The sequence below is a fragment of the Pseudophryne corroboree genome, chromosome 5, assembly GCF_028390025.1.
Source record: "Pseudophryne corroboree isolate aPseCor3 chromosome 5, aPseCor3.hap2, whole genome shotgun sequence".
Lineage (NCBI taxonomy): Eukaryota > Metazoa > Chordata > Amphibia > Anura > Myobatrachidae > Pseudophryne > Pseudophryne corroboree.
In genome coordinates this window covers 575,701,479-575,725,171 of record NC_086448.1, presented here as the reverse complement: position 1 = coordinate 575,725,171, position 23,693 = coordinate 575,701,479, and the positions used below count along the sequence as shown (strand labels likewise).

The following is a 23,693-nucleotide window of genomic DNA, read 5'->3' as shown; positions in this document are numbered from 1 at the left end:
GATTGTAAGCCCAATGGAGCATATACTGATGACTTAAACATTCTTTGCATAATATACAGTACAGTATGTGAGCTGTATAAAGAATTATGAACCTCTTTCTCTGAGAATATAAAAGCAACTAGACTTGGTACCAAATATAACCCTGTGTATTACACTGCACACCAAAAATGTGTCCAGCTATTAGACTTTGTACAAGATATTGTTTTTTTTTATAAGACTGGACACCATTTACTTGGCATCATACAGTATATGGTTTTGCATAGATGACCTGGGACCAGGTAATGCTCTACTTATTAGGCTTGGCATTAGATGTAGTGGTACATAAGTTATATAAGCTACCAATTTACTTGTAGTATTATAGGGGTTACCTTTCTTTACGAACATGAGTGTTTTTCTGTACATTTTAAAAATGTATTACATTTTTAGTAGTTGACCTCTGTTTCCCAAAAATCACATATTGCTGATAGAATTGCATGAAACTGATCACCTTAATCATTCTCACATTTTAGGCACCATAGCAACTGAATTTACGTGATGACGGGTTGTTTCTCTGTGTTACTTATTTTCCACTTTGCTGTTTCTTATCTTTTGTGTATGTAGACTGTTCTTTGTGTCCCAACAGTGGTACAGTATCTGTGATTAATCTTGAAGTAAGCGAATCCGGCCTCTCAGTTCCTCTGTTTTGTACCCTTGCTATGAATCAGTGTAGATAATAGATGCCTCTGCAATATTTTCCTTTATCATCAGAATCTTTGTTCTTCTGTCTGGGACTTCTGTAAGGAAAATATCATCACAAATAGCTGACAAATACCACCAAAGACCCATTGCTGGGGAAAATTTTTCTCAGCGTTGCTTTTGCCTTTTTTTGAAAATATACTTTTGTGTATTTCAACAATTGTATTCTCTCTGCGTTTTTTTATTTATTTATTTATGGCTTTTTCACCAGAGAAAATGCAAGAAACTTTTTATCAAGAAGAAACAGGCGCTCAATATGAAGTCACTGCACCAAGCAGCTGCCAAAGAAACAGGACAGTCACTCCTGAGGATATGCAAATTTGTGGGATAGGCAGCGCTAAAAATGAACTGATTGGAAAGATGCTGTAATAGTAATAATATAACAATTTATTTTGTTAAAGAACATTAAAAAAGCACTTAAAAGACAATTCTCTCCTCATGTGTCAGGTAACGATGGAATAAATGCACCTTTTACAGCTCTCATATAAATCTGTTTGTAGTCAGACCGATTGGTGTCTGTTCCTAAATTGTACCCAGGTAAGTCCACTAGTCCCACTGAGGATGCAGTAATAATCAGCACAATTCGGCAGTTGGATAGTTACCGATCACCGTGGTTAGAGGTGGAAAGACTTCCATGAGTTGCAAAATATGGGGGGGTCCTATTTTGCACCACTTCAGCTCCAGTGACCGCACTTCCAAGTGTCTGAACCAACCCCGGATCCACTATCAGTCCTTGTGCACTACTAAGAGGACAACTACAGCACCCACCGCATCAAATTAGGACATTAATTTCCACTATGGATTTCAACTCCAATCACTTCATTTTTAGCACTGCCTATCCCACAAATTTGCGTTTTCACCAGAGAAACTGCACAGACTTCCCGCAAATAGTTATTCTAATACATGACTGTCTTATCCGCCATATGCAATTGTTTTTTACACTATTTAATAGAGGTCATCTCTTCATGCCAGTAGTAAATAAATCTAGCACTGATTTCCTAAACCAGTTGCAAATTTGCATATTATAGTTTGGCCTGGCATATTTTTACACTACATTTCTTGAAAACACGTGAGCCGAAATACAATATGGCATTTAGCACATTCCTGCATTTAATTACTGATGACAGATCATCTCTACTTTTCAATAAATACACCTTTTCACTCAGGGGAAAATACCTTATTTCATGATGCCAAAATTAGTACAGGACAGAATACTTGTGTTACCCCTCTATATGAGCCAATGCCTTTTGCAGTTTAGGAGGCTGGCACTAGATGGAGCCACAGCACGCCAAAAAAGGCCAGCAACAGAAAGGGAATTCACTGGTTGCACATGTACAGTAAAGACTGAGAGATGCCAAGGAATGGAGCAGGAAAGTAGGGTGAGGTGCTGTAAGTCTCAGGAGAAAGGCTGAGCAAGCGACGATGCTGAAGTGGTACAAAGTGCCATACTCCACTGAATACCCACTGATGTTGTGTTAGGAACCGCTGCAGGAGCACCAACCTAGTGAGTCAGAGATCTGGAGACAGTGTGTCAGCACTGTGAGCCACAACTAATACCCATGAAGGCTGTGTGAGTAGTAGCTGTAAAATCATGACATCCCAACTGAGAACTGTCAAGAGCTGTTGAGAGCTACTGAGATTTATTAAAATTATATTGGAAAACATATTGAAACTGCTGTGTAACCCTAAGATGTGCAAGAGATTGAGCTAAAGATCTGAATGTACAGTATAGAAAGTGTGATATACAGATGGAGCCATGCTCACCTTTGCTGTGATGCGCTCCTTTGCTGTGGATCCCAATGGAATTAACTGAGTGATCACCGGCTGTGAATAGTCACAGCCTGGCACGCCATGCAGCAAGCCATGTTGCCGCATGCTGCATCGCAGCAAAGGTTCCATGGCTACATCTGTATGTGCTCTGTGTGAGCTACTTGTGAATCAGTGAGTCTAACAGTGTACAGAGAGGAAGACATGTTTTGTGAATAAAAAGCTGATTAAAGAGCACTTTAGGACTGAGGTATTGATAATGCTGAAGATAACTGCTATTGTAAGTGGAACTGTGGCTATTATCCTATGTGCTATGCCATGGGTTATGTGCCTTATCATTGGAAAGTCAAAGCAATTGTTTCTCTGGGATCAAGAAAGACTAGCAATTATTAACAATCTGTATCACGACAGGTATTTTCATTTTGTATGAAAACATCCCCGCCATGTACTAAAGTTAACTTGCAGGAATAGTCTGATAACCGCTGTCCTTGCAATTTACTAATCCCTGCATATTGGAGGATTCTTTAACATGTGTGAAAGGCTCCTCCAGGAGAATCTGACACTGAATACTGTATGTCTGTTTCCGTTACCGGAAGGAGGCTGCAGGAGAGAGATTGGGGAGATCTCTCTACTGCGAATAAACCTCCATAGTCTTAAAGTGGTTTACACATTTCGAACCTAATTGAGAGACCTATTCAGGCCCGTTGGTTTACATACATCTCTGATTTCAGGCGATCTCTCGCAGTGCCTCCTCAGCCTCAGCTTGATTAACAGGCTGCAGCCATTTAGGGGTGATGCAGGGGCAGCAACGGGGAGCATTTTACAAAATGGACATTTTGGCCCCATTTTGTAGATGTCCTCGGACACAGCAGCTGATCAGTGAAGCTGGTAGTGTATATACACTAGACGCCTCCTGTTACATTAGAATATTTTAGCACAGTCACTGCATACAAGGCCCTTAATTCCAACTGTCTCTGGAAGAAACATTGGCAGTAGAAGTGTGCGTCAGAACTTCATGGATTGGGGTTCTATTGTAGACCCGCTGCACCCAAGTATCAGATCATCATGAGCAGTGGCTAGCATTATTTGGAATAGTGTAAAACACACTGTATTCTTCAAAGTGACAAATCACGTTTTACCATTTAGCAGTCCAAAGGATAAATCTGGCTTTACGGGATGCTAGGAGAATGCTTCCCCGCGAAAATGCATACTACCAATTGTAAAATTTGGAGGAGGAATGATGGTCTGGGGGTATTTTTCATGGTTTGGTTTTCACATCCATGAAGTGAAATCTGAACACTACAGCATGTAGAGCCATCACAAATTGGTTTGCTGAATTTGGTGTGGAAGAACTTGACTGGCTTGTATGGAACCCCATCAAACATCTTTGAAATGTTGACTGAGCCAGGTTTTATTGCCAGACATCAGTGTCTGACTTTACTATTGCTTTTGTGGCTGAATGGATGTCAAGTTCCAGACGTTAGTATAGTAAAAAAAATCTAAATGTATGAGCAGGTGTGTACAATTGGCAACAGATAACGGAATAGCACAGTGTGGCATAAACCGCTTGTTTAGTATTCACCCTTTAGTCAAACCGCACGAACAAGTGACAAAATGCAAATAGAAGTATCCGTACATTTACAAATGGCCACAAGCTAATGCCAAGGGATACTAGAAAATGTCAGCTACCATACACTACAGGAACTGTACCCAGTGCCAGTTCAACCTAGGCCTTGCCTCCAGTTGGCACCCTCCCCTCAGCAGCTGTGTACATCACTTCATCATACTGTAAGGGGTGCTTACTTGAAATCACCAGGCAGACCTCAGACAGTGCAGTGGTGCCTTAGGAAAAATAATAACTCTGAATGAAAAAAATCATGTAAATGAGTAAAGAACATACAAATCCATTAAAGTCTAATAAGATTATTTTATTTCGATAACTTTAATGACACCATAAGAGGAATAATGATAACAATTGTTTGCTGTGTAAACCTATAAAATTAAAATATTCTGACCATGGTCATGAAATAATGTGTGGATTCTATGGCCTAGGTATCTTGTGCATAAGCTGTACACATTTTATGTTCTTAAACTCCCATGATCAGTACATTAGTACACCGTTCTGTCACATATTAAAAATTGTGACATTATCTAAGGCACTTATTAATAAGCTACACTTAATGGCAACATGGGCGTACAGTGTTCTTCCCAAAAAATTCATGTTTAAAAAACATAACTGTAAAAATATAGAGAAAGTCCATTAAATAAAGGTCAATATATTGTACAGTACATTTTACTTAATTAAAAGAAAAAGAAAACAGTGCAATCAGAAGAGCTATGTGGTGCACCTATGATTTCCAGTGCCCTCAATGTAAAATTTTATTAATGACAAACTGTTACCTTTCTCAATATAACTACAGTAGTTAGTTTAAAGTCTATATATATTTTGCAAGACAGCACTACCAGTGAATAATCATCAGACGGTTACTAATCAATTGCTCTATTTTTGTCGAGCTTGCATAGTGTTTCTAGAATATAGATAAGGACATTTTTGAGTTTTGACGAGCCCCAAGTATAAGCATCTAGAGCTCCAGATGTGCGCAGTGCCCAGGGCTTCTCCTGACTTCCGGAAATAGTCTCTCTCACTGTTTCTCTCCTCCCATATCATGGCAAGGACAGAAGTCTCCTATCTCATCTTTATATAGCATTGTCCTTTACCACAAGTCTGTTATCCGCACAATATACCCTTCTCACATGCTAATATTACCCTTTTCCTTACTACCTTTAAGAACTGCCGTCTCTACCTAGTATGAAAGAAAAACATGCATGTGAGAGAGAGTGGATGTTATTAAAAATAAAATAATAAAAAAGCTCCTAATATATATAACCTCAAAGCAGCAAGAAGCAAAATCCTTATGAGATACATGAGATTTTGGTTATCATCCTTTTTACCTCATAGCAACTAGAGTTGTTGGTCACTACATTTCTAAAATAATATCTAGGTTTATAGACATACAGTAGTGTTTTAATTAATGTTTATTATAATTTAGACAGCAGGGTCCATCACTTTGTTTTCCATCTTACTATGAATCAACTTTCGTTTAATCAGGTACTGGCAACATAAATGAACTGCAGTCACAGCTTTTGGTCTCTGCATGACAGATTGTGTATATTTATATGAGTGTTACACATAGTAGTAATGTTATCAGTAATGGCACTTCAGGTTACGAAGCAGGCTGCAGCCCTTGTAGCAGACATCTTGGAAGCTTCAACGTCTTGCCATGGGAGAGGATGATCGGCTGTCTCTACCTCCCTGCAGGATAAGAAAACACAGCCGCTGGTCAGAACAATGCACAGGGTTTTCGCAATGTGGTCAGGAAAATAAAACAATGACATTGACTTCTGATGTTTTTATTTAAAACTTAGACACCTATGTGACCCTAAAGTCAGGCTCTATAACTAAACTTGTACTGACAGATCTCAAGTAATGTAAAATATACAAAATAACATACAGTATCTCCCCTAATCCTGGTTATTTGGCAGAACTGAGTGCATAAATGATAGTCATAAAATATCTGGAAAACATGGGACACAGTATGGCCATAGATTACCATACCAATATATATATACAGGTTGAGTATCCCTTATCCAAAATGCTTGGGACCAGGGGTATTTTGGATATCGGATTTTTCCGTATTTTGGAATAATTGTATACCATAATGAGATATCATGGTGATGGGACCTGAATATAAGCACAGAATGCATTTATGTTTCATATACACCTTATACACACAGCCTGAAGGTCATTTTAGACAATATTTTTTACAACTTTGTGCATTAAACAAAGTGTGTCTACATTCACACAATTCATTTATGTTTCATATACACCTTATACACACAGCCTAAAGGTCATTTAATACAATATTTTTAATAACTTTGTGTATTAAACAAAGTTTGTGTACATTGAGCCATCAAAAAACAAAGGTTTCACTGTCTCACTCTCACTCCAAAAAGTCCGTATTTCGGAATATTCCGTATTTCGGAATATTTGGATATGGGATACTCAACCTGTATATATATAAAAACACAAATTCCCAAGTGTGCTAAAGTGGAATGTAATTACACAGTTCTTCCAGCGTTATTTTCGTCGGAATGTAGACTTAAGGGTATTTAAATCTGGGGACCTGTAACAGACACCCCTCACCAAATAGTCACCCAAACAATAGGCCAACAGGCCAATTAGTAAAAAGTTATTTTAATAACGTATACACAGTTCAAAGTATAAAATTGTGTCCATAAAATGCAACTAAAAGAGTACACAGCCAACACGTTTGTAAGGTGGAATCTAGATATCCCCTCACCTTTTGCAAGGTGCGAGCTCAGAGAATCACAACCTAGTCTGTAAAGATACTCCCTGTCGAGCTCGCACCTTACAAAAGGTGAGGGGATATCTAGATTCCACCTTGCAAACGTGTTGGCTGTGTACTCTTTTAGTTGCATTTTATTGACACAATTTTATACTTTGAACTGTGCAGGGGCAGATCCAGAAGAAAATGATAGGGGGGGCACCATGGAAGGGGCAAGTACATTTGCGTGCGGCTTCGGTGCATGTGAGGTGGCGCTTCTTATACAATGCCCACAGTTGTAGCGCTCATTATGCAATGTCCACTGTACTGGTAGTGCCCCTTATATAGACCCCATAGTAGTGGTGCCCCTTTTGCAATGCCCGTATTGCCCCCAGTAGTAATGTTGCCTGTAGTAATGCCCCCAGTCATTATGCCCCCAGTGGTAATGCCCCTGCAGTTATGACCCCAGTAGTTTACCCCCCCCCCTTTAGTTTAGCCTCCCAGTGGTAATGCCCCCAGTAGTTCAGCCACCAGTAGTAATGCCCCCCTGTAGTTTGCCCCATTGTAGTTTAGCCCCTGTAGTTATGCCCCCTTGTAGCTTAGCCTTCAGTAGTAATGCCCCCAGTAGTTTGGCCCCTGTAGTTAAGCCCCCAGTACTTTGGCCCCCCTGTAGTTTAGCCCCCAAGTAGTAATGCCCCTGTAGTTAAGCCACCAGTAGTAATGCCCCTGTAGTTACGCCGCCAGTAGTTAGCACCTTTGTAGTTGGCCCCCAGTAATAGTCCCTCAGTAGTTTGCCCCCAGTAGATGCCACCCAGTAATAATGTCCCCCAGCAGTTTGCCCCCCAGTAATAATGTCCCCCAGCAGTATGCCCCCAGTAGATGCATGCCCCCCAGCAGTTTGCCCCTGTAGATGCCCCCCAGTAATAATGTCCTCCAGTAGTTTGCCCCCAGTAGTAATGCCCCCTAGGAGTTTTCCCCCAATAGATGACCCCCCAGTAGTAATGCCACCAGTAGATGCCCCCCAGTAATAATGCCCCCAATAGATGGCCCCCAGTAAAAATGTCCCCCAGTAGCTGCCCCCAATAGATGACCCCCAGTAGTAATGCCTCCAGTAGATTCCCCCCAGTAATAATGCCCCCAGTAGCTGCCCCCAATAGATGACCCCCAGTAATAATGACCCCTACGAGTTTGCCCCAATAGATGACCCCCCTGTAGTAATGCCCCCAGTAGATGGCCCCCAGTAAAAATGTCCCCCAGTAGCTGCCCCCAATAGATGACCCCTCAGTAGTGATGCCTCCCAGTTATAATGCCCCTTGTTGATGCCCCCCCAGTAGTAATGTCAGGGGCAAACGCAGGATTTATTTAGGGGGGTTTCCGTGGGTGTGTATCTGTGAATGTGTGTGTATGTGTGTGTGTGTGTGTATATATATATATATATATATATATATATATAAATATATACACACACAGACACACATATATATATATATATATATACACACAGTATATGTATCTATATATACCATATATATAGACACACATCTATATATATATATATATATAGATAGATAGATAGATAGATAGATAGATAGATAGATATAGATATATATACACACACACACACACACACACACACACACACACATACCACACACATTCATACATACACAAATACACATACAGTAAATACATACATATGTAGGGATCATATTATACACACATTTCATATACAGTATTGGTGGTATACTGTACATACCACCAGCGGCTGGGAGCAGTGGGAGGCGGGAGAAGACTGGCGGACAGTGGCGGGTCAGTGAGGTGGGAGAGAGCTGCTGCAGCTGAGCATGCGCAGCCAGCAGCTCTCCCCGGACTTTGTCTATACAGAGAGCTACTATACGTAGCTCTCTGCTGCAGTAGCTCCATGGTAGCGGTCGCAATCGCGATCGCGGCTTTTGCTGAGACGGAGACACTGCTGTCTCCGTCTTACAAATAAGGCCACAAATGACAGGGGGGGCACGGGCCAGAGTGCCCCCCCCCCTGGATCCGCCACTGGAACTGTGTATACGTTATTAAAATAACTTTTTACTAATTGGCCTGTTGGCCTCTTGTTTGGTTGACTATTTGGTGAGGGGTGTCTGTTACAGGTCCCCAGATTTAAATACCCTCCAGTCTACATTCCGACGAAAATAACGCTGGAAGAACTGTGTAATTACATTCCACTTTAGCGCACTTGGGAATTTGTGTTTATTCTTGTATGCTTTTGAGGTCTCCCAACAAAGATCTCTCCCGTGGTGCCGCTTCCAGGTTGGCGCGAGATAAAGATACTACTGTGTTTTTATATATATATATATATATATATATATATATTAATCTACTTCATTACATACATTTATATGTTGTGAAAACCTGAAAAAGAATTTGCCTTCATTCGTGAAAGTGTGAGCATCTGCAATATGTTTTTTCATCATATTCAATTACCACTTTACACCCTTTCCTATAGTGAATGTAGAAATTAATTTCAGGTTTTTTTTTATATCTAATATGAATTACAAAAACATTATAAATACAACTGCCAGTTTAACATTTTAATAGCAACTTAACCCAGAGAAGTTGTCATATACTGAACATGACGTTAAATGTACTATCCAGTCTTAAATTAACTTTCAGCAGAAACTTTATTAATAAAATACTGTAACTTAACTGGAGTATTTCTTCTCCCATTTACCAGAAAATAAAAATCACAATCCATAGCTCATCCAATATGAATCAACATTTTCATTTTCTTTTTACCTAGGAGACTGCAAGTCAGCAGCTCAAATATAGGCTTCAGCCTATGTACAGTGGTGGTTTCTCCGGGTCTATAAAAGAGTTGCTACATGTTCCCTCTCTATGTGCTGAGAAAGGCATGACATTTCACTACCATCATTTAGATAATGTTTTCTTCACCCTGGAAGGATGATATCCATATATATATAGCACAGTTCTAGAATTTTAGAGTGTAACAACATGTAGAAGTCTAATTTCTTCTGAAACATATAAAGGAGTGGTAATGGTTAAAAAAAGTAAATTTTGTTGTATTATTTTCATATCTCCAAATGTATTTTCAGGTCAGTGCTCCTATTTGTGGTAATAAATGTAACAACGTGTTTCCTGAACTACTGCTTGTGCTTCGTACTGTCTTTTCTTTCCCTGTCTATTATGCTCCGTGGAAAAGAATGTACTTGGGGCGCTTGCTGTCCACAGAATACAATAGATTTCAGTCTCCTCCAGTTCTCCAAATATAAAGTGGTGCTTCGTAAAGATGTTTCAGTTTAAACTGCGCTTCTTAGAAATAATACCAGCTTACTGTGATCTAAACGCACATGGAGACATTGCACAAGTAATATTTACAGTAATTACTCGAATTTCTAACATAAGTAAAAGGTAATACTGGATCTTACAGAAACAAAAGGAAAAATCCTTTCAAAGATGTTCTTCTAAAATTAACTATTTGTCTAAATGTATCTAGTTTTCCAGTATTTATACAAGGTAACCACAGTAATATCATTTTACTACCCATCCCATAAATCTGTTTTTTATGTAAATATTGTGGTTGTATAATTTCCTTGCATTTCTGTGAACTTGACCAAAACAAGAGAACTTGGTGACTTGTGTGTCTGAAACTGCTAACAAGAAGCCCAGGGTTTGTGCAGATTACAGAATTTAAGAAAGGGGTGGGGGGGGGGGGGGGAATAAAGTGTCAACTCTTATTTTGCTGGCTCTTCGGAGAGCTGCACTGCTGTACTTTCCATAGAAAGCACAAGGTCAGTTTGTTTAGAAAGAAGACTTTTTCCACATCCATCTAGGAAATACTCAAAATCATTCTGAGAATGGCCAGAAAAGAGGCATGTACAGTATATGCAGGTTTGCATGCATTTGACTCTTGTGTCTGAGGCGGGATGGGGAGTTGTGGGGAAGACTTTAAGGGCATGTTCATGTTTTTGCGAGCAAATGCGGTTTAGCACGAAGACCTATACTTAAAACCATATCATTTGAGGGTTGCTGAGAGCAGGAACAAATACACACAGATGCTTATTGACACCCAACCATTTCTGATTACTGACTGCAAATTATGGGTAAATTTACTAAAGCTTCTAAAACAGAGAATTGGTGATGTTGCCCATAGCAACCAATCAGATGTATATGGGTATATAGTATGTGTGTGTATTGTGTGTGTGTATGTAAGTACTTATGTATATTGATAGGGTTGGGTTTAATTTACCGGCGGTCAGGATGCCGTCATTCAGTATACCAACGCTGGCATCCCGACAATTGAAATCCCAACAGGGGTGAGCTAACTATGTTCTCCCGTCTCCCCTACCGCCTAACCCTCCTTCCCGCATCCTAACCTTGACCTCCACCTTTGGTGACTAACCCTAACCTTCTCCGTTGTTGCCTAAACAAAAAAAAACTCCACTTTCCTGCAGCCTAACCCTAACCCCCCTCCTTAGTGCCTAAGCCTCTCGCTGTACTCGCAGTCGGGACTGTCAGGATTCTGGATTCGGTGTCCTGAAGTTTTTGGGATACTCTCGCCGGTATTGTGATGGGTGTTGGGATTTTGGCGTTGGTATTCCGGCTGCCAAGATCCCAACAGCCTTGGCTGGATCCCATATTGATATGTGTATCTATGTACAGTATATGAGTGTATGCATATGTGTATCTATTTAATAAAGAATGTACAGTATAAATAAATAAGTGGCAGCATAATTTCCAGATCCTCAAAACATATGGATGGATCCCCATAAGTATTAAAAAGGATCCACAAGGGATATCAGTAGTGTATCTTATAGAGGGGTCAGTAATGTAGTGTAGGGTATAGAGGGGTCAGTGATGTAGTGTATGGAAATAATTGTCATGGGCCCTGATTCTATAATCCTGTCAAACAACAATGTTGACCTAAAGTCAATGGGCTGTTTTAGTATCATTAAGAACAAATATACATTTTGTGTGAACTGTGTAGAGGAGAGGTCATTGGGTAGAACAGCTTAGGGATAGTAAGTGGATTGTTGGACTTAATAATCTTGCTTTAAGAAGTAAGTTTTGAGGGAACAAATTAAGATTTTAAGGCTAGAGGGAATTCCTAAGAGTGAGCAATGTCCCCAAAAAAGTCCTGACACCGGGAATGGGAGCAAGTGTTGAGTGTGGATGAGAGATGAAGATCTTGTGCAGAGTAAAGGAATGGATTTGGGAGATATTTGTAAACCAGTGAAAATATGGATTGTGGTCTCATTTTGTTTAAACAAAACAAATATTAAGGATAAAACGTTACAAAAGCGCTGGAGTAATAAAGGTTGTCAATAGAATTGTCATTTGAGTCTAAAGAGACTGATATCTTAAGAGTCGTAGAAAGCTGGGGGGGGGTCATAACAGGGAGCACTTGATATTATGTTTCTAAATGAATATTAAACAAAAAAATAGAAAACTCTTGGTTTGGTTTAAATGTTCCAAATAAAAAATGGAAGGCTTGCAAAAAATAATATTTCTCAGCTTACTGACCTACACTATACTTCAGTAATTCAAAATATAGCAATACACGAGTCACAAGACAACATAATAAGAGAGAAATGGAAAGAGAAATCAATTGAACAGATATTTCTTTGTTAGATTGTCTTTATTATCTGTTAAAGTACTTTGCTTTTTGTTACTACTGTTTTAGGAGTCTGTTTTTTTTATAAATTTACCACTTTGTTCTAAAATCACTCATTTTGCACTGAATCCATCATTACACTTTGATGTTGAACAAAGCTCAATTATGCTTTCAAAGGTATAATTATGATAATAATTGCTAGTTTTTAAAACTTTATTTTTTTCACTTTTCTATCAATTGTGCTCTCATTGAACCATACAACAATTTGCTCAAATGATATGACTGTTGGCAATGAATAATGACACTTTTTATGCTTTAAATAATAATAGATGATAATGTTGTGTCAGCAGTTATTCTGAAAAAAATGTACATAAAGGGAAACATTATTGTAGGGTTAGCAAATGGGCCTATTATATGGATTACACGCGTACAAATGGGGATTATTTTCTCATTGCGGAGCAGATGTACTTGGAGAGTGATAAACTACCAGCCAACCAGCTCGTAACTACAATTTTTGAAACACAGCCAGCTACATGACAGTTAACTGCTGATTGGTTGGTACTTTATCTCTCTCCACTTTATCATTCTCTAAGGCTTAGTACATCTCCCTATGTGGCACCAATCTAAATTTCTTAATCTAAATTTTCTTTATATTGAAGTTAATTCAGAAAATGCATTATCTAAATTTCTCCAAATATTTATCTAGAGCATACTGTAAATTCCTAGAGCAAAGGTGCCAGTGTCCTGGATCCAAACTATACCAAGGTCTACTCTGCCAAACTCAGCAAAGCAAAGTCAGACAATAACGAAGTACCATCTGCGCTAATGTTCTACTGAAAACCAAATCCTAGTACGTTCATGCAAAAAACTCAATATTTAGCAACTTTAAAGCTATTAGCGCTGAAATATTTGCTATCACTTCTGGCTATTCAATTTGAGCCTGTGGATGCCCACAGGCTGCAGTTAATAAGGATTTCTTTTCGAGCGTGAGCAGGCTTGAAAAGAAATCTGCGTTACATAGCCTGATTGCAGGTGCCGCAAACGTGTTATTCTAGAGGCCTGGGAACTTATCCTGGATTCTATAGGTTAATGCGCAGTAGCAGGTTAATTTACTGGGCGAGAAAAAGGGTCTGTAATTGAACAGCCATGGGCGTCAAGGCCCGAGGCTACTACCCTGTTCTCCCGCGGTAAAGGTGGGTACACGCGACATGATGTTTCACTGAATGACACATCATGCCCAGAAGGGGTCCGGCAATGGCAAGTGCATACACGCTAGTGTCGAACGGCATTGGGGGGGGGAGGGCTTTGGTGGGGGCCATGCTGCATTCGGCAGCATGGCATCACTAATAACAGCCCCAGATATTCTTGCATGTTCAAAACATCTGGGGCTGTCGTTAGCGACCAGCAGGTGCACACATTGCTATCGGTATCATTCATACACACAGAACGATGTAAACAATGTGTCGTTCCGATTGATCGGGAACGCCCACATCGTGGCTCTAATCGTTCCGTGTGTACCCACCTTAAGTTATCACATCTAGTGAATTCCTCCCTAGTGTATTTGAGAAAATCTTTCAATCTTCAGGAGAAAAAACAACAAGAAACGTTTCCTGGTGTCAGGATAGTCACCAGCAGTGGGCCCACCACTCTCTTAACAGAATTGTGAGAGGCAGTTGGACCCAATTCAGTCACTTACCTACCTTGGCAACATATTTGAGCAAATTGTGAGGATATTTAATTTGGTCTTTGCATCATACATTAACAATACCACATAGTTGTGGTCTCCCATGATTTATATTATTACCAATTTCTATACAACATTTATATATAATCTATCATATTATTGCACATATAAATAGAACTTTCTCTACTTTGACACAGTAACAGATTTACTGCAGCACAATATTCAGTGTCAGCAAGGTGTGAATTGCTGAATAAGCATTTATGGCTGTTCGGTTGGGAAACTAGTGCTGACATCATTTTCCAGCAGGGCATTATAAGAGTGCAGTAACATGCAATCCTGCAGAATACCAGTAGCTATAAAAGCTATCCAGTACTGAATAATTATATATAATGTGTGAAAGCCATTATCATCCCAACAAGATATTAAAATTGGAAAGAAAAGAAGTATTCCAAATAGACAAGGGTGTACAGATGGCAGAGTAAGCCTCACTATTTCACATCTATAGATTATTTAAAGAAGGGAAACAAGGTACAGAACATTCAAATAAGCTAACTCTGGGGAATAATTGGCGAGGATTGCATGTCTAGCTGGGCAACTGAATTATTCACAAAGCAGACAAGAAAAAGGATGCCTTATTATTCACAGCCATGCTGGTTTTCTGATAATCCTCAATGTATGAAGTGCAGATCTACTTATCTGTGCTAGACCCTGGAATAAGACATGAAAGCCCATAGAGTAGGGATGGACATTCAATGTCCCTCTGCCCTTAAGCCCATTTTTTTCTAGTAATTCTAGTACAGTTAGAGAACTGACGTTTAACACTTCTGCCTACAGTCAATTATATAGATCACTGGCATAAGAAAACTAAGTTGCTATTTTTCAGACAAAAATGTATCAAGGGCAGACGTAGATGGACCCGTATGTTCTTATTTGCTCACAAATTGTATGGCCTCAATGTACTTAAAGTCCCTACAGTATGTCACAATTTATGTTCAATGCAGAGATACCTCAGAGGTGACCAAAGTGTATGGGCGATTGGAGGAGGGGAGACGATAGTTAATCTCATTACCATACATGGACACAGTCTCTCTTCCCCTCGTCTGAGCTTGCCAAGGGAGGAAAATATGGAGGAAAGAGTGGAAAAGCTCCATGTTGCATTAGACCTGGTTTGCTACTAGCTACCACCTAACTTTTTAATGGTATCTCGGATTAGACAAGCACTATGGAAACTTCATTAAAATTATATAATGCTGGAAAGCAAAGTGGGCAAGTTATGCCGCACAAACATAACATTTCGATTTATAACTATTCTTTATTTACAAAAACAAAACAAAATGCAACTAAATAATGCAGGCAGTATTCCAATACAAATTCCTTTTGTAGTTTATCCAAGTTATAAATCACAGTAGGAATACCTTTAATATTTTATTTGGTAGCAGTTATTAATGCACGTTGCCCAGATAGTGTTGGCAACATGCAATGTCTGACTTTATGTGTGGCAGATACATTACAATATCCACAATCCTATACATCGTAATTTAGAATAGCCACTTCCTGTGTTATTCTATTACAAGTACATTAAATAAGTAATCCAAGTTATTATGGACACACGTGGCATGTTACCATTACTTAGATTAGTCATTACTACTTCATAACAATATTACTTAGTCATTACTACTTCATACCAATATTACTTATATTAGTCATTACTACTTCATACCAATATTACTTATATTACTCATTACTACTTCATACCAATATTACTTATATTAGTCATTACTACTTCATACCAATATTACTTAGATTACTCATTACTACTTGATACCAATATTTCTTAGATTAGTCATTACTACTTTACCAAAATTACTTAGATTAGTCATGCTGGTTTACTGCATCAGTAGTTACATCACAAATAATTTGGCAGTATTCATAATAAGATGTGAGCAATCATTATGCTTTGTATGACTTATATCTGATGAAGAATGTGCTCACCTTTGTTGATACTTGCAGTAACAACTATTGTTCCATGTTCCCTTTTTTCATTATACAGTATGGCACTGTAATACTATGGAGTCTATTCATGAAACAGTGAAAAGAGTGGGAAATTGACTCACTTCTCCACACTTTTCACTGCTTCATGAATAGACCCATATATGCTCTCTTGTATAGCGTAGATTGAATATTTTACTGAATGCGCTTCTCTTTACTGAAATATTATTTCTTGCAGAAAACGGAAGGGTGACATTTTGCCAATCCTAAGTGATCATTAAGATTTTTTTTTAGATAAAGTCTAGTTAAAATAGTTAAATTATAATATGCTACATACTGTACGTTCTCCATTTTGCATGTCTCTACAAAACACTATGGATCATGGCTGTTGAATAACCATTCATAATTCTATATCAGGCATTCCCATGCTCAATCCTCAAGGTATAGTGACAATCCAGATTTTAGTGATATCCATGCTTGAGCACAGGTGACTTAATTAGTACATCAGTTGTTTTGATTTAACCATCTGTGCTGAAACCCGGATGTCACTAAAACCTGCACTGTTAGTGTGCCTTGAGGACTGAGGTTGGGAATGCCTGTCCTATATTAATTTCTCATTACTCCACACAACAATACTCTCATCATGTACTTTTCATTCTTCAAACCTAAATGTTATCCAATACCTTCTCTAAGTGGATTTGCAGAGTTTTTGCCACTTTCTTGACTATATATAGTACCAGCCAATCCGCTCCTGCCATGTGGCCTGGATTTATCAATCCTTGAAGAGTGATAAAGTGCACGGCGAAGTACCAACCAACCAGCTCCTAACTGCTATGTTACAGGCTGTGTTTGAAAAATGACAGGAGCTGGCTGGAACTTTATCATTGTACACTTTTATCACTCCCCAAAGCCTAGTACCTCTGCTTCATCTGGGAAATGCTCACACACTCCAGGGACCAGGAGAGTACAGAGATACACAGTAAAGGGGGGTACTGATGGGAGAGATGTGTGCTGAGCGATCTTAACACAGACCGCTCAGCACACATCTCTCCCCCTGCTCAGCACAGCGCGATGTGTGCTGAGCGAGGGGGGGCACGGACGGGGGGCCACTCACTTCACACAATGGTGAAGTGAGCGACCCGCTAGATTGAGCCTGCATGCAGGCTCAATCTAGCACCGGCGATAGCTATCGCTGGGGGGCATACACACGACAGATCCCTGCTTAGTCAGACTGCTTAGATCTTAAACACGGATCTCTCCGTGTGTACCCCCCTTAACAGTCAAGACGTGATGCATCTACTAATACCTAAGGTCATATGAGGAAAGCAACAGATAAAGTGGTAAAGTGTAAAATGAGTGTGTTCTGGTGTCAGCTGTATTAAGCCTTGGAGAGAGAGAAAGTACCAACCAATCAGCCCCTAACTAGTCGCTCAAACACAGCCTGTAACATGGAAGATAGGAGCTCACTGACTGGTACTTTATCTCTTTCCACTTTATCACTCTCCAAGGCTTAGTACATATTTCCCATTGAATATTCAGATTTTACTTACACAAAAGTCAGGGGACAGGGTAATTATTATACATTACAGTTTGCACTGTACAAAACAATAGCCTCGTTTTATTTCATGGTGATGTCTGGCTCCCGTTACATGTGAGGAAATGAAGGCAAATGAACAAGGGTAATATGATAGTACAGATGTCCTCCTATTGTACAAAGTTGCATTGAGAACTATAGAAGCAATATTACCAGTTTAAAGATCCTGGAGAGGGTTCCTTGGCCCTCTCTGTGTGCATCCTTGTATCCCTTAAAGGATGATTTGTGGTGATGCTGGTGGTGATGCTCCAAGAACCTGGGACTGGATCCTCCATAGGAACCCTTATGCCCTTCACCCCCCTGCATTGAAATACATAGATACGTTATCATCTTCATATTTGAAACCACAGAAATAATAAATTATTGCTCCAAGATAAGCACATCATATACCCTGAATAAAATAAATAAATGAATATAATCAGTGCATTAATTTGGTTTCTTTACAAAATTCTGTTTACAATAATCTTAAAAAAAAAAAAAAAAGAACAAAAAATGAAGCAAGTGTATTAGGCTATCATACATACAGTAAGATGTAATATACTGCATGTGCTGTGCAGTCCTGCAGCTTACGGAACTAGTAGCTATAATGTTACACACTTACAGTAACTTCACAAACATGAATACTTATTGTACAATCTTCTGCATTCTAATAAACATCTCTTCATACAAAAGAGTAATCTCAGCTTTTTGCTGACTCTCCTTAATCTCGGTTATGTTGCTCCCAATTTTCTTGAATCACAGCACCCTAGAAGATTAGCATTTTTTTCATGGCACCACTAGGATAAAAGTTTTTATTGATTCATATTGAAAAACTATAAAATTGAGTAATTTGTGCCTACCTGTCGTACTTAGGGCCAGTTATGTGGTGGTGTGCAGTTGTGTTTCTGATCGCCCACGTTTTATGATTGGCAGCCACTAGCACTGGTTTTCCATATATCTTTGACAATAAATAATTTGATTTGGTTCTGGAGCACCAACCCGAGGCACCCCTGCATCAGCCTCACTGCACCCCAGGGTGCCTACAGGCACACAGATTGGGAACCACTGCATTCATCTATTAATACACTATATTACTAGTGATTTGTTTGTCCTGATTTTCTTTCCACAAAAACAATAGTACATTAAAAATATCAACTTAATTTACTTGCATGTATATTATTATTGTGCGATCACTATACTGTATTTGGTTGTTATTAATTGAACATTCTATATGGTACGTTCAACAAGTACAGTAAATGAGTCAGATTTCTTATATTGCAGCTGCTCTTGAATACACATTATGTATGTGCATGCATCTGGCATTTAGTGATACAGGATTAATGCTTGTTATTTAATGTCAGACTGTCCTAATTAGGTCACCACAGTGAAATGTGGCCTTTAGAATACAGCACATTATATGCAGACTATTCTAGAAAGACATGCATGATACATGATGTTTTGTGTTATGTTTAGTTTCTATTAAAGGTGGAGAATGACTAAAAAATAAAACAAAATAGAATTTATTAAACAACAAACACATTACATACAAATCATCCTCTTCATCCACCATACCGTACAAACATATTTATTTAATCTGATTATTAACCATAGTTGATGACAAAACATTGTAGGAAATGTGATATTTGGTAACCTAGACTTTCTACTGACTACAAACATGTGCATACATAGCTAGTTTAGTAGATAGGTGACAATTTGTTGTCATTTAAGATGATACCTACCTACTCTTCCAGATTGTGTGTAAAGGGGGTACACACGGAGCGATGTTTAGCTCATTTCTAAGCAATCTGACTAGATTGCTTAGAACATCGCTCTGTGTGCAGGGGTGCCGGCGACAGATTGGCCTGTCTAGCAGGTCGCTCACTTCAGCGCTGTGTGAAGTGAGCGCCCCCCCCGTGTCCATCCCCCCCTCGCTCAGCACATCGCACTGTGCTGAGCGGGGGGAGAGATGTGTGCTGAGCGGTCTGTGCTAGACCACTCAGCACATATCTCTGGGAAAATCTCCCCGTCAGTATGGCCCTGAAGACTCTTGGGGAGTTATTCAACAAAAAAGTGGGTGATTGGGAGGAAGGTGGTGGTGGTGGGATGTCTATGATGTAATTGAAAGTTAACAGGAAGGGGCGGAGTCACTATGAAGTAATCTGTTTGTGTCCCCCCCCCCCCCCCTTCACACACACACATTTTTACAAGCCCTCTATGGGTGATAATGAAAAAGAACTAGGCAATCATGCATCAAGTACTATAACATGTCAAAGTCTGTACCAATCGTTTATGTGATGCACGGAGAGAGATAAAGTGGAGAAAGATAAAGTACCAACCAATCAGCTCAAGACATTTTTTTATAACCCAGCCTGTAACATGTCACTTAACGGAACTTGGTCCTTAGGACCCCAAACATTTCATGTTTTCCAGGTCACCTAGCAGGTACACAGGTGTATTCAAGACTCGTTGACACATTTTAAAAGCTCCAGAGGTGGAAGTTGGAACTAATGATTTCACTTGTGATTTTGTGAGGAAACCTGAAAATCCATTCCCTTATGCTTGGGAGCATTTTAGGTAATTGGTTACAGGAAGTTCTCCCAGGGAAACACTTTGCAGAAAATATTCCCACATTCAGTTTGGGATAACAAAGGCTACATCTGTAAACAATTAAGGTTAGTTAAATTGGAAGTGCTCCATGAAAATGTGCAGTTATTTAAACTAAAAAATGTCCTATTCTGTGAAATCTTCAAACCTTTACCACACACAGAGGAAAAATATAAGATCAGAAAATGCATGTTTTAGGCAAAGGGACAGATTCTGAGTTGGATGCTACCTGCATGCAATGCCAATATGCATGCAGTTGGCCAATGTTGTAAGTAGTGTGCGTGCATCCAAGTCACACTGTGCGCACATTCCGTAGGAGACACAGATCAAAATTTGGTAGCAGGGATAATGGATTTCAGTGAGCGTGCCTGGGAGGTAAAAGTGGGGGTGGCTAGCCAGACGCAAGCATGTACTGACAGTGGCTGCTTCTAAAGACGCAGAGCTCTCAATCAGGACGCCATGTTCAGGCAAAGAAACTGCGCCATAGGACCAGTGCAAGTTTTGATGGTGAGTCTGATTGCGCACCGAGGAGTCGTCTAAATATGAACTGAGATGGATTTGTGCCGCTGCAAATCAGCATCTCAGTATATGGAACATCGGCCGCACCATTAGCATAAAGGTGCATATGTGTCTGATTCAGAATCAGGCCAAAACTAGTACAGTAGTCAATTCAATAGCACAACTGCAAATTTGTCTTCTTGGTGCTTAAGGGAGAAAAAAAAAACATTTGCCATGCAAACAGCAACAGCTGCATAGTAAATAAACCTATATACTCTTTAAATCAATCTATTTAAATTGTCTTCGTGTCAGTGAAGAGCATTTTCTCCAGCTGGGCTACAGCATAAAAGTTTTAATGAAAGCAAAGCTGTGAAGTAATAATGTGAGAGTACCAGAAACATTGCTGTGAGGGAGAAAATATGGGGGAGTGGGGGGGGGGGGGGAATAAATGTGAGGACAGCTTGACAGCTTTGCAGAGTGTTGGTCTAAGTAACCAGAGTGCCTGCAAATGAAGATGAGTGTTCATCACCTACCCAGCTAAATCTTGCGAGGGACAATCCTCTCTGCACAAGGAAAAAAAAAGAAAAGTAACATGATGATAATGCACATAAATTGCATATGGAACATTGAATTTGTCCAAGATTACACATTTAGTCTACTCACTACATTCTTATGCCAAATATAAAATTTGAAGTACAATAAATGCTTTTATATGTACCTCTGTTTCAGTTACTAAATACATTGCCTTTTCGATCAGTGCCTTTGAGCCATGTTTTATGTCATCATGCATGGTATTAATTTGTGGTGCTCTTTTCTACAACACAAAGCCAGTTTCTGCATACAATTGTATCTAATGCAAAGAGTACAGCAGAACTGTATTGAATATCAGTCAGGGCAATGAGAGAGACAGTTCTCAACTGATATAAATATAAGACTGAAAGGCACAGAAAGAAGCCAGAAAGCTACATTAATACAGTAAAAGTTGCAGGAGAGAATGGTAAAACAAACATAACAGTTCTATTTTATACAAAGTTATTACTATTAAAAAACAGTTGTAAAATCTGCTGTCTGATAGCAAAACCCCCACTAGGTGAAGGAAAAAGATGGTTTATCAGAGGACTATCATTGCAGAGGAGCATGGTGACATATGGGTCTATTGATCAACATGAAATGTCGTGACAATGAAAATTAATGGAATATTTAGAGGTATCTTCCTTATTGATGAAGGGTTTAATACAACAAATATCACAGATATCTCACTTGTTATAAAAATGGCATCTTAGAATAATGATTGTCAATAAAATGAACATTAATCATATTATGGCAATTTATCATGCCATACCCCTTTGAGGGGTATTCAGTTGTTTGAAAAGCCAGTTGGGTGTCTGTTTTTTCCTATCTAATAGACAGGAAAAAACAGACACCCAACTGACTTTTCAAACAATTGAATTTCCCACTTTGTGTTCACTAATGCCACCTATGACTTATGTTACTAGCATGTAGTAGCTGCTGTGTGTGTGTGTGTGTGTGTGTGTGTGTGTGTGTGTGTGTGTGTGTGTGTGTGTGTGTGTGTAGGAAATAAACTTGTGGCAGTGAAGAACACTTTAGGTTGTACACTAATAGAGGCATACATATACTCCTCCTAATACATAAGTACTTATGTAAAAAATACAACTTTATAGATATGCTAGAAAAATGATTGTGCTCATATGTGTACATGTAAAGCTAATATAACAATGGTAGCTTCAGCAACACTGACTCACTCCAATGTATATTGACCAGTGCATGTGCATCTCTCTGCTAACATATACAAGTAATACAGCTCTGTGAAATACTTTTGCATGTGATAAATAACACAATGTAAAATTTTGTTTGGGCTGCAGGTTTTCTCATGTTTTAATTTTCATGGGGACCAATCATCAATCCACGCAATAATGTTAATTAATGACGTGATATCATCATTTATTATGTTATTAGATAACATCACATTTTTAGGTTGCTTTTTGCTTTTTTTTTGGGGGGGGGGGTTTCTAAGAATTTAGCTCCACCTTTAACTTGTCATGCATCACAGTTCTGATTTTATGCATGTGTTCTTTTAATCATACTGTAAAATTAATTTAAGCATGGGATTGTGACATTTGAATTAAATAAAATTATTATTTACTCATTAAAGTGTGTAAGTTAATTGGCAATAATGATCAATTCGAGTGAGGGAATACATGAAGTAGAAACCATTTTTACTTTTCTGCGGCTAGCTGTATGACATGCTTACCTTTGGTTGAGCAAGGGGCGGTGTCCTGGGTGTCACCTGAAAAGAAGTGGCGATAGGTTTATAAGCAGGGATTCAGATCTGGCTAGCAGGAGTTCTTGAGCTTCCTTGTGATTGATTAGAAGCAATGGGCCTAATTCATGCTTGCACTCTAATACATTGGCAAATGCGAATGTGTAGGCTATGGAACTGCAAATGTTTGCAACTGAAGCTGCCGCCCAGAAATGAAAAAAGACGCCCACCAGAGCCATCGTAAACATGTATGAGCTTGCAGCTGTCAGTAGATACACAAAAACAGCCATAACACGTCTGTGTTTTCTCAACCACTCCCCATTAACTCCCCGTTAACATCTCCAGGTCACTTCCTATCAATCCCTTTACATGAAATCTTCATTGCGAGCGGGACTTTTGCGCATGCACATTGCAATCCAGCACATGTACAGTCTGCCGATAATCCCACAGTTGCGTGATAATCGGCAATTACATTCAAACATGAATTAGGCCCAATGTAAGATGTTATTGTGTATGGAATGTATTACACGTTGAGTCTCCCATATCCAGAAATCCAGTATCCCCAATTTTTTGACACCTTTGCTCTCTGG

General features: G+C 39.2%; 1 protein-coding gene across 5 annotated transcripts in view; it reads right to left on the bottom strand.

The window, feature by feature from the left end:
* Positions 1 to 4,409: 4,409 nt before the first annotated feature.
* MBP (myelin basic protein) overlaps positions 4,410 to 23,693 on the bottom strand; it is a 384,529-nt gene continuing 365,245 nt past the window's right edge. For 4 of the 5 annotated variants that reach the window (XM_063923326.1, XM_063923328.1, XM_063923329.1 and 1 more), the window contains 4 exons: positions 23,095 to 23,130; positions 21,356 to 21,385; positions 17,895 to 18,041; positions 4,410 to 5,815 (listed from right to left, as the gene is read on the bottom strand). In XM_063923326.1, the coding sequence (XP_063779396.1) occupies positions 5,771 to 5,815; positions 17,895 to 18,041; positions 21,356 to 21,385; positions 23,095 to 23,130 (258 nt within the window). In that variant the 3' untranslated portion in view covers positions 4,410 to 5,770. The remainder of the gene's footprint in view (positions 5,816 to 17,894; positions 18,042 to 21,355; positions 21,386 to 23,094; positions 23,131 to 23,693) is intronic. The other variant, XM_063923331.1, reaches the window with a different exon arrangement.